The sequence below is a fragment of the Bos grunniens genome, chromosome 11 (genome assembly GCF_055505025.1).
Source record: "Bos grunniens cultivar Pamir isolate PY7600 chromosome 11, Bosgru_T2T1.0, whole genome shotgun sequence".
NCBI lineage: Eukaryota > Metazoa > Chordata > Mammalia > Artiodactyla > Bovidae > Bos > Bos grunniens.
In genome coordinates this window covers 69,450,166-69,462,311 of record NC_141175.1, presented here as the reverse complement: position 1 = coordinate 69,462,311, position 12,146 = coordinate 69,450,166, and the positions used below count along the sequence as shown (strand labels likewise).

The window sequence follows — 12,146 nt, the reverse complement described above, 5'->3', positions numbered from 1 at the left end:
CACTATATTTTACCCCCCTTCCTCTTTCCAAGCTGGCCTTGCTCTATGGTTTGTTTATAAAAATAAGGAAACAACCAAAACTTGATCTACTGTAAGAGAGACACAAAGATAAACATTTTTTTATATTGTTTTCAAAACATTAGGTAAGAACAGAGATTCAGACAAGTATATGATTAAACACATTTTTCTCTTGCAGTGGCTTTGGGTACTACAGTAATAAATGTAATGAAACATTACTTATGAAAAGCTAAAACTATAACAGGGAGTCCCTTCTTTTTCAATAGGAAAAACATTTCAAAACCATACCATTTGACTCTAGTACTTCTGATGTGACTCTTACGGTGAATGGAAAATCTTTAGGAATAACAGGATACAGAGCTCTCTCAGCAAGAGCACCTAAATCAGAACAGAAAATAATGAGCAAAAAACAAAAAAAAAATGCTAAGTCTCTTTAATAAAATCATGTACATACAGAGATTTGTACTTACCATGCCCAAGTTCTCTTCTATTTATACCAGTGACTTTGCCAATTTCATTAGTTGCATAGGGAGGAAACTTAAACCAAACAAAAAAAAAAAGCACGTACATATACAATTGACATGGAAAGATATCCCATATATATAAATAAGTTACAAATATAAATAGAATCCCTTATTTGTTTAAAAAAAAAAAAAAGGAAAAAAGTACATTCATACACACAGAAAATGTCTGGACCCCTAAGACATATACCAAACTGCTAAAAGTAGCTATTTTTAGTGTTTATATGACTTGGGGTAGGAAATAGATGGTTATGAGGATTTACAACTCAAACTTCTATAATATTTAAATTGTTAACAATAACAAAATACTATATTTTTATAATATAAGAAATATACATTAAAAAAAATGCACATCAAGGAAACAGATCTTTTCCAATAAGGGTATTACTTTAGCCAAGAATTGCAAACTATTTTATTTGATTGATATACTGTCTTAAAATAATGTAAACTAGATGTAGTTGTTTAAACTGAAATTTCCTGTAAAAATCTGGAATTCTACTTACTTTAACTAAATATTTTTTACAAAGAGAGATGGAACATGAATCTGATAAAGTCTCTAGATCTAGTGGTCAATTTGCAGGAGATAGACCACTGAACTGTACCATGAGTGCAATTAGCACCCAGGCTGTAGGGAGTACTACAGGTTAGATGGCTCTGGGAGTTCAACAGAAAGACTGTAAAGAAAAGAATATGATGGAGGAGAGACCTGTAGATAAAAAGAGACTTAAAGAATATCAAATTAAAAAAAAAAAATGGACAAGACTACACTGTTGTATCTAGGGATGTGTGACAGAAACCCAAGGAAGTGATTACTATTAATATAAAACTTAGAAGAGTAGTTACTTTTAGGGAAAGAAGGTTTTTAAGACTGGGATGAAAAACATGGAAGGACTGACTGGACACATTCCATGACTTTGGTGGTAGTTACAAGGATGTCTGTCTTATGAAAACTCATTAAGTCATCCTTTGTTTTATATGGTTTTTAGTATCTATATTTTATGATAAAAAGATTTAAAAAAAAAATCAAATAAAATAGCAATACAGCCCGTATCTTTCTCCTGCCTCTGTCCTCACCTCTTTTCCCAATTATCAGCTAGAGCTGTATTTTTTGCAGGTGCCCTTTTTAAAGTCTTTATAAAGATGTTTTTTAAAGACTGCAATGTGCTTTTCAGTTCTTGACCTAAGATTTGCCTTATCAATTATAATTCCTCTCTGGCTTCTCTAGCATCTGTATATATCCCGAACAGGATATTAGGGATTTAAAACCTGTGAGAATCTGCAGGTTTAGATATTCTCTAGCATATATTTTCTACATGAAATATTCTCTATTAGCTATAGCAGATTCAACAAAATTGAGATGCTGGGATTCTGGGCAGCCAATAGCAGCCACTCAAAAGGCCTGCTGCTGTTACACTAGTCTCCCAAGCTGTGTGCTTCAAATACTAAAATTAAGAGTGCTATATGGCTGTGTCACGTCTGGTCCCTTAGGAAAGCTAATAAAAAACTCAATTACATGTACTGATATCATACATAAAATAATTTAACATTAAATACCTAAGTTCTTTTGCTGCTAATCAAGTAAGTAAAAATATGAACATTTATGTAAACTAAAGGGAGATGGTGATTTGCCAGTTGAAGTATTTGAAAAGCCCCACTTGTTGGACATAGATGTGAACAGTTACAACTCTTTGACTAATACAATATTGTCTACTATACTTTAGCCTTTATGTATTGACTCAGAACAGGATGTTGTTGGTTGGAAAGGTATTACTTGTCTCTCTACTCTCTAAATCCCTCTGCAAGCATTAAAATAAGTGCCCAAACCTTAACAGATATATGATAAAACTGGCATAGTAAAATGTTAATGGCAGGAACCTAGGTGGTGGATATACAGGTTATCTACTGTAAAAATCTTTCAAAATAAAATACTGGGAAAAATTCACCTTACCTCATAGTGCAGCATGAAATTTTTATCTTTTATTCCACTACAAACAAAAAGCATAATATTAAAGATACCATGCAGATATAAATTTATTCAATAAACAATGAAAAAAGATGTAAGGGAATTTAAAAAACTGGTTATTAAGGAAAATTTGTCTGAAACTGAATACCAGAAGAATTAGAAGGATGAATGTCAGAGTCAGTTGTGTCCCCTGACCAGGGTTGGGGCTTTTGAAGGAATTCTACACAGATTTAAGAAAACAATTTTGCTTCAAATAAAGACTTAGATATCTAGACTTAAATACTAAGACAATAGACACATTTTAAAGCATTAATAACTAGTGAGAATCCTAAATGTTACAAACACATCATTTAAATCTCAGTTATGATCTTCTAAGTCAAACGTGAAATGAAAATCAATAACTGAAATGATATAACTGAGAACAATCAGAGGATCTGACAGGCAAAGATTTTTTTCAGGGTTTGAAAAGATCGAAAAGAGAACTGTTATTGAATGTACAACATTGGGGAGAATAAAGATGAGAAGAAAAAATTCCTGGAAGCAGGAAACCAAATTTTTTTTAACTGAGGAACACAGGTTCTTGGCACAAACAGTGTTCCCTTTGAGTGGAATTACAAAAGGCACCTCTTTGTACAGAGGATTTAGAAAGTCTTGAGCCAGGGCTGGATCTGTACAACCATAAATTACAGCTTTTTGTAAAGAAACTTGAAAACAAGACATCTCCAGAAGACTAAAGCAATCATTGATGTAGGGGGCTAGAGAGGAATCTAGGGATCATTAGCCAAATACCTGCACTTTATAAGGTGAGAAGACAAAAGACCAGCATAGACGTGTGATATGTACCACCTCACTTACAGAGGTTATAGACCTGGGACTAGAACGCAGAGAGGTACCGTGGCCAAAGCCAGTACACACACTTATGAAGCTGTGTTGCCTCCTAGAAGAAAGGAGTCAGCATGAAGAAGAACAGGGCAACCAAGTTTTGGCCTAGGTGGGAATTTAAAATACAGAAGTTTAAGAGCTCCCTGCCACAAAGAATCATGATTATGATGAACATTCAAGTCTTATACATGCAGCTACATTGTTATTTTTCTTAGGTACATGAAAAATTATTAGTGATGCTGTCTTGAAGATGGGCATCCCTGGTGGCTCAGTGGTAAAAAAATCTTCCTGCCAAGGCAGGAGACGTGAAGACATTTGGGTTTGATCCCTGGGTCAAGAAAATCCCCTGGAGAAGGAAATAGCAACCTACTCCAATATTCTTGCCTGGGAAATCCCATGGACAAAGGAGCCTAGTGGGCTACAGTTCACGGGGTCACCGAAGAGTTGGACACAACATGGTGACTAAGTAACAACAATCTTGAAGGTACTGGGGATTATCTTTATCAGCTGGGAAGCAGGAAATGGGAGGTGGTCCTTTGGTCATTTGAGACCCTTAATAAAGGAAAGGGAAGCAACCCTGTTAGGCACTGAGGAAAATCTGTGGCTGTGAGTTCAGAACTCTGCTGCAGAAATGTTGGTGTGGACTGTAATATAGATTCTGATCATATAAAATTGATCAACATGATTTTACTGCTGACTTTTTTGGAACAGAGCAGGAGAATCAAGTATTTTTTAAAACACAAGTTCAAATGTACTTAGAAATAGATAAGTTTTTTTCATTTAACAACTTCCGGATTCTTTTTGGGAACTGGGATTCTTATTATTAATGGAAATAATCTGGAAAAATCTATCCAGAGTAATGATTCTAGAGATAAGAGAATAAACTAAATGTACCCATGTTAGAGAATTAAATGCTTTGTTTGAATAAGTAAGTCAGGAGACAAATATAGCACAGAAAAACCCTTGCAATCACTACTAGGTAAACAGAAAAATTAAGTATAGAGATACAGGCTTTAATAAATAATGATAATATGCCACATGAATTATATATTGTAACATCATAACCAGGAAACATAACTTACTTTATAGCTGTTATAATTCGGTCTGACTTAAAATTGGATTCTAATGAATCAAATGTAACAGTACAAAGCACCTAAAAAAGAAAAAAATAAAAGTCTTCAGGCTTTAATTGACTAACAACAAAGATGAAAATGAAAAACATGTGAAAAACTCATTTAGCTTTTAAAGAAATAAGTACATTCTATTCAAAGCTTGCCAAGGTACAATCAACATTTATTCAAGGTACAGTAAACATTAGAAATTATATAATTTACATATACATTTATATGTAAATTTCAATAATCCAGATGTCTAATATCACACAGACTACATATGAAAGGTATTAGGAGTGCTGGGGGAGGAGGACAAGAAGAGGAGTACTTATAAACCTGCCCATAAAGGAATCCTCAAAAAAAGTTCAGCCAATAAAAAACTTCCTGCTTAAAACTGGAAAAAATTTAAAAAAGTCAATCTAAGAAGACTGGAGGGACATAATATAATCCAGAGACCCTACACTGTATCATTCACAACATTCACGGTACAACCTACAAGAAAACAGAAGATAGGGGCCCATTTAAAAGAAAAGACAAGAATAGAGACATCCTGAGTGGATTCAGATGTTGGATTAAAAGACAAAAGATTTTCAACAGCTACTATAATTATATTCAAGGACATAAAAAAGAACCAACAGAAATTCTAGAACTGAAAAATAATATAATGCAAATATAATGCAAGAGTCAGTGAATATGAACAAGGATTAGAAGAAACTGCCCAACCTATAGAACAAAAAGCAGGGAAGAAAGAACACAGCCTCCAGGACCTATGGGACAATATCAAAAGGCCTAAACATATATACTGGCAATCCCAGAATGAGAGAAAAGTGAGAATGAGACAGAAAAAATATTTGAAGAAATTACAGCTGTAATTTCTCAAGTATGATGAAAGATACAAATTTACAGGTTTAAAGCTTAGGAAACTCTTAGTAGGATAAATACAAGAAAACCACACTTGTCATAGTCATGCTGCTGAAAACCAAAGACAAGGAAAACCTTGAAAGCACCCGGATAAAACAATAAATTACAGGGACAACGATAAATGAATGAGTCCTGACTTCTCATAGAAAAAGGAAAACAAAAAGGAACAGGCCATTTCTTTGAGTGCTAAAAGATATCAACCCAGGATCTATATTCTGGCAAAAAGATACTTTGTAAAAGATAAAGACATTTTCAGATAAATGAAAAATAGTAATTTGTTATCATAAGATCCAAAGGACAAAACTAAAGTAAGTCTTGTCAGATTGAAGGAAAATAACAACAAATGGAAACTTGGATCTTCAGGAAGAAATAAAAACCATCAGAAATGTCAAATATGTGGGTCAATATAAAAGTCTATCTTTTTTTCTTATTGTGTAAAATAAAGGTCATAATGTTGCCTTGTAGAGTTGTAAAACATATAACTCAAGAAGTAAATACAGCATAAAGGATAGAATGAGGGGCAAATATACCTAAACGGTTGCACTTTACTCACTTTGTGTGAAGTGGGAAAAATTAACTGTAAAAAGACTATGAAACGTTAAGGATGTATACCATATTCTCCAATAGTAACCATATAAAATAATATAGAAGTATAGCTAAAAAGCAAATACACAAATTAAAATGGAGATCTTAAAAAATATTCAATTAATCCAAAAAGAAGGCAGAAGGAATAGAAAAAAAAAAAAAGAGAGAGGGGCCAGACAAAAAACAAATAATCAAATGACAGACTAAATTCAATTAATAATTAAACTGAACCTTAATGAATAAAACACTCCAGTTAAAAGGCAGAGATTGTCAGAATGATTAACAAAAGTATACAAAATATCTTAATGGAGCTATTTAATTTTTGGGAATTCCCTGGTGGTCCAGTGGACAGGACAACACACTGTCATAGTGAGGGCCCAGGTTCAATCCCTAGTTGGGGAACTAAGATCCCACAAGTGACTCAGCATGGCCAGAAAAATAAAAATAATAAACTTTTACTAAAAGGCATAAAAGAAAACACAAATCAAAGAAGACAGTTATATTTATTGAAAGACTGATTGAAATTGTGAAAATATCATTTTTTACTCATTCCATAAAGTCAGTGCAAAGCCAATCTAAATCACTGATTTAAATGAAGGAACAAAGGTACCAGAATAGCTAAGACAATTTTGGGGGGGAGGGAAGGAAGAATAAAAAGGGAGGTTTTGTCTCTCAGGTATTAAAATATATCCCCCAACTATAATAATTAAAGGAATTTGACACTGGCCCAGGGAACTCACAAACAATGGAACAGAGTATATAGTTCAAAAATGTACATTTTCAATATGATAAGGTGACTACAAATTAATGGGAAAAAATGAATTTGTAGTAAACACTGTTGCAAAACTGACTCACTCTGGAGGGTTTTGCCTCACACCATGTATAGGAATAAACTCCAAGACAGATATAGCTAAAAGTAGAAAGTTAATAGTAGGTGCATAATTCTGTGCCTTTGGAGTAAGGATTTCTTAAAGAAGATCTCAAAGATTTTAGGCTCACTGTAGACAGATATAGGCATGCCTCATTTTACTGTACTTCACTGTATTGTGTTTAACTTTTTAATTATTTGCCAATAACGATTTTTTTTAAAGCAAGCTGAAGGTTGCTTGACCCGGGTTTGTGGCAAACCTGGGTCAAGCAGGCATATCAGCACCATTTTTCCAACAGCATTTACTCCCTTCTTGTCTTTGTGTCACATTGTAGTTAATTCTTGAAATTTTTAAAACCTCCACCAGCAAAAAGATTATGACTTGCTGAAGCTCAGATGATGGTTAGTGTTTTTTAACAGTATTTTTAAATTAAGGTTTGTACAGTTACTGAAGACATATGCTATCATGTACTACGGACTACAGATAGTTTAAAATGTAAGTTTTATACGTACTGGGAAACCAAAAAATTTGTGTGATTTGCTTTGCTGTGATATTTATCGTGCTGGTTTGAAACTGAACTTGCAGTATATCCGAGGTATGCCTCTAGCAGACTACCACAAACAAAGCTAGAAGGCTTATAATTTGTATGTATACAAATCATACAAATTATGGTCACTGAAAAGGATTCATATTTAAAACACATAAGAATTCACTAAAAAATAGCATGAAAAAGACAGTAAACTATATTTTAAAAAAAGAAAAAAAAATTGGTCAAAGGATATAAGCAGATAATTCATGAAAGAGCAAACCTAAACTAAGGCTACCACTTTGTTGAACTCTAGGGACACTATCTATAGGAGTGCCCTGGAGGTATGCACCCCACAGGGTATGGTTTATACTGTTATCATGTTAACTGGCTATCATATAAAGAGATATTCATTCTTCATCAGGAAATACAAATGAAAGCAATGACATACCACTTTGTACCCATTAGGTGGGCAAAATGAGTGATTTACATAATTAAAATAAAGCTTTTTACCATACATGAAACAGTGCATACAAATATATGTTAAATATAAGAGAACAGGTGCTTATGTAAAGAAAAAGAATAGGACTGACGTTCAGGCTAAATGGAAAAAACAAGTGAGAGCCTCAAATAGACCAACAGTGACAATGTCATAAACTGAGGAGTATGAGTGACTTGGGACTTTGCTGGTGGTCCAGTGGTTAAGACTCCACACTGCCAATGAAGGGGACAGGGGCTTAATCCCTGGTTGGGGAATTAAGATCCTACATGCCATGTGGTACAGCCAAAAAAAAGTTGGGCTTCCCTCAGAGCTCAGTTGGTAAAGAATCTGCCTGCAGTGCAGGAGACCTGGGTTCAATCCCTGGGTCGGGAAGATCTCCTGGGGAAGGAAATGGCAACCCGCTCCAGTATTCTTCCCTGGAGAATCCCATGGACAGAGGAGCCTGGCAGGCTACGGTCCATGGGGTCACAAGAGTTGGACATGACTTAATGACTAAAGAGAAAAAGAAAGAGATGAGTGACTGACTTAGTGACTGAAGAGAGAGATGAGTGACTTAATTTTGTATACCTAAGATTAAAAGAAAAATGTAATAAAACTAACAGGTAATTCTAGAAAATGCAGCTAATTCACAGTGATGAAAGTTGCCTAAGGAAAAGGAGGGGAGCAGGAAGAGATCAGACAGCAATGAGGAAATTCTTGGGGGCAACTGCTATGTTCATTATCTTTAAACATATTTTTAAAAAATCAGATCTTCTTCTGAATAGATAATATATTCCATATGCTAAAAACCTACATAAATGTACTTCTATTAGGACTATCTAAACAATCTCGTATTAGCAAATAATTGTAGCTTTTTACATATATTACCTGTGTCTGTCCCCTCTGAAATAATGATGATCCGTGAAGAATTTTAAACATATCTACCTCACAATTTATATTCCTAAGTGAAGTCAAATCTCGACCGTCACACCTAGAGTAATAAAGGAAATAATTATTTACAGCAGTGTTGAAAGTCAGAAAAATCACATATTATCTCTTGATCACTACCATAAAGTTCTCTACTTGAACTGCATATCATAATCACCTTCAGAACTTTAAAAAATAATACAGATACCTGGGCCCCATCCTAAGTCCCACTGAATTAGAATCTCAGGGGCTGGGACCCATATACTTATTAAAAAGCTCTGCAGGTAATTCTGACATGCAGTCATGGCTTTGAAGCAATGCTCTACACATGAAGCCTAGAGAGAGACAGTCAAAACATAACAGAATCCACACACTTGTCAACAGGTATCCATTTATAAAATGAATATTATATAATTATTTCCTGTTATTTGAAGGAAAAAAATCATAGTTTCTAGCTTTCAGCTAGTTGTCACTTTCAAGGAAACTTGCAGACAGTACATGCTTCAATTCCATCAAAAAAGGATATGTTAAAAAAAAAAAAAAAGGATATGTTTACCTTTTGTACTCATTCAAAATAATACTTCTAAAAACATCCTTTGTAGCAATATTGAAGGATTCTATTATTTCACAGGAATCAACCTCTGGAAATTTTTCTATAGAAGAAAGACAAACCAAAACAAAGATTTTCTCTTTTTGGAAGATAAAATTTCTCTTTAAATTCAGTGTCAAATCAGTTAACTATGGAATTGAGCCAAAGGAGCTGACTGAACATTAGTCCTCTAAGCAAAAGGTTTTAAGTAGGAGAGACAACTATTATACCTTAACTGTACCATTAATGGGAACCTAGTTTTCTTTCTACCAGAACAATAGCGCTTTAAAATCAACTATTTCATTGTTATCTGACATATCCAGCCAACCATTTTATGAGAAGATTTAACTGATGTTTTTAAGAGTAGTCTCCTTCACTGTTTTGCTTTAGGAACTTTTATTTCAGTCCACAAATAGAGGAATAATTTTCTTTATACATTAAAAATCCCTACTGACTAGTTTTTTTTTTTTTTAATAGATTTTCTTTTCTTTATTTTTGGCTGTGCTTGGTCTTTGTTGCTGCATGAGCTTTTCTCCAGTTGTGGCGAGCAGGAGCTACACTTTAGTTGAGGTGCGCAGGCTTCTCATTGTGCTGGTTTCTCTTGTTGTGAAGCATGGGCTCTAGGGCGGGACTGCTTCAGCAGTTGTGGCTCCTGAGCTCTAGAGCACAGGCTCAACAGTTGTGGTACATGGGCCTAGTTTCTTCACAGTACGTGGATATTCCCCGATCAGGGACTGAACCAATGTGTCCTGCATTGGCAGGCAGATTCTTTTATCAGTGAGGAAAGCCCCCTGCTGACTAGTTTTTAGCTAACAGTTATCAAGTTCTTTCATAACCCAGGTATTTTACATGTTTTTATTTAAATACCTTTAATCTTTATAGGAATCTGGGAGATAAATGTTATTACTGTTATCTCTGTTTTACAGAAGAAAAAACAGGCCTGAAGAGAAGCAAGTTGCCTGAGATCACCCAGGTAGTAACTGACAGCTGTGACCAGAATAAAGATGTCTGTCTAGGCTTATGCTTTTAAATGTTAAGCTACTTTATCTTATTATCTTAACAGTTGATTCATGCCAAGTTCTAAGCACTGTTCTCTTAAGCATTTAGTTTATTAAATATAACTTGACAGTGGGCAGAACATAAGAAATGGCCACAGAGAGGTATATGTGTCTTTTTGTTAGACAGGAGTAATTTTTAATATGAATTTTTATACTTTAACTAGGTTGCACTTAGAAAAATAATCAGTAACAAAACATTTAAAATATTATCCTATGAACCCAGAGAGTCAAGAAGGTATTTGACTCTGTGTTATTACTACTACTTTTCTTTTTTTACTGGAGTGGGTTGCCATGCCCTCCTCCAAGGGATCTTCCTGACCCAGGAATTGAACCCACATCTCTTATATCTCCTATTTTGGGAGGCAGGTTCTTTACCAACAGCGCCACCTGGGAAGCCCCAGGACTATGTATTATTAAAATCACTTTCTTTTTAAATAAGGCAGCAGGTGTTCTACAACTTTTTTTTTTTTTTGCATTCCCCCCACCCCCCAACTTTTTATTTTGTATTGGGATACAGCCGGTTAACAATGTTGTAATAGTTTCAGGTGAACAGTGAAGGGACTCAGCCATGCATATACATGTATCCATTCTCCCCCGAACTCCCCTCTCATCCATGCTGCCACATAACATTGAGCTGAGTTCAATGTGCTATTCAGTAGGTCCTTGTTGGTTATCCATTTTAAATATAGCAGTGTGTACATGTCCAAACCAAACTCCCTAACTATCCCTTCCCTCCTTCCTTCCCCACTGGCAACCATAAGTTCATTCACTAAGTCTGTGAGTGTCTTTCTGTTTTACAAGTAAGTTCATTTGTATCATTTCTTTTCAGATTCCACATTTAAGGGATGTCATATGTTATTTCTCCTTCTCTATCTGACTTACTTCTAATCCCTAATAGGATGAAATACAGTGAGAAAAGACCAAACTTTTTCAATGGCAATTACACATATAGATAATGGATATAGATAATTATAGAAATACATAATGGCCTTAATATTGATGTTAGCAGCAAAATTTTTGTCTTGAGATATGAAGTGAGAGTATATTTGTCTATTAGCAGAAAAATTAACAAGAACTATATGTCATGCGTGGTACACATCAGTTTGTGTGACTGCTATTAAGCAATAAAATCCTTTTAATAATTTTTAGAGAGAAAGATTCTCTAAAATCTAAATTTTATAATTCCACATGTTAATAACATCAGTTAACATTTACTGAACACCTGCTATGTGCCAGGCACAGATGTAAATGGTTTCTTCATTCAGTCCTCACAAACCATATTAGAATTGCAACTTTATAAATTAAACTCAAGAATTTTAAAGAGTGTCTTTTAGGTTTTCATAGGACAGGATACAAGGATACCCATTTTGGAGTATAAGAGTTTGATCTAGAAAAGATTAGGAACACCTCAAAGCAGCATTTATTGGTGCTCACTTTGGGTCAGGTGCAGTTCTTACCCATTCATAGAAGTCAGTTTAACAGTAACTTCGGGATGTATCATTATCACAAGTTTACTAAAGATAAAACTAAGGAGTAATAAGACTAACTGATCTCTTAACAACTGAAATTTTAAAATCTATTATTTCCTTTATTTTTTTATACTAAAAGAAAAATAAAATTTACCTTTTAGTTGTTCCTCTGTATCTAATCTAATCTTGTTAATAGCTTCATCTCTGGAAATCTAAAAGAAAGTT

General features: G+C 34.3%; 2 protein-coding genes across 20 annotated transcripts in view; one reads left to right on the top strand and one right to left on the bottom strand.

Annotated features, from left to right (window-relative positions):
* Positions 1–12,146, top strand: part of LOC147363286 (uncharacterized) — a 201,665-nt gene that overhangs the window by 23,173 nt on the left and 166,346 nt on the right. For 4 of the 13 annotated variants that reach the window (XR_015136887.1, XR_015136883.1, XR_015136877.1 and 1 more), the window contains one exon: positions 10,321–10,425. The exons of 6 other annotated variants lie outside the window; for them this stretch is intronic. Coding sequence is in view for 1 of the 7 variants with exons in the window: in XM_086326817.1 (XP_086182943.1) it covers positions 10,321–10,424 (104 nt within the window). In the remaining 6 variants the exon portion in view is untranslated. Of the gene's footprint in view, positions 1–10,320; positions 10,426–12,146 lie in introns of those variants that run through there. 3 more of the 13 variants (XR_015136874.1, XR_015136873.1, XR_015136878.1) reach the window with 1 other exon arrangement.
* Positions 1–12,146, bottom strand: part of PNPT1 (polyribonucleotide nucleotidyltransferase 1) — a 39,788-nt gene that overhangs the window by 13,033 nt on the left and 14,609 nt on the right. For all 7 annotated transcript variants that reach the window (XR_015136872.1, XR_015136870.1, XR_015136871.1 and 4 more), the window contains exons 11-17: positions 12,076–12,133; positions 9,362–9,458; positions 8,767–8,869; positions 4,467–4,537; positions 2,488–2,524; positions 489–555; positions 307–396 (exon numbers count right to left, since the gene is read on the bottom strand). Coding sequence is in view for 4 of the 7 variants with exons in the window: in XM_086326797.1 (XP_086182923.1) it covers positions 307–396; positions 489–555; positions 2,488–2,524; positions 4,467–4,537; positions 8,767–8,869; positions 9,362–9,458; positions 12,076–12,133 (523 nt within the window). In the remaining 3 variants the exon portion in view is untranslated. The remainder of the gene's footprint in view (positions 1–306; positions 397–488; positions 556–2,487; positions 2,525–4,466; positions 4,538–8,766; positions 8,870–9,361; positions 9,459–12,075; positions 12,134–12,146) is intronic.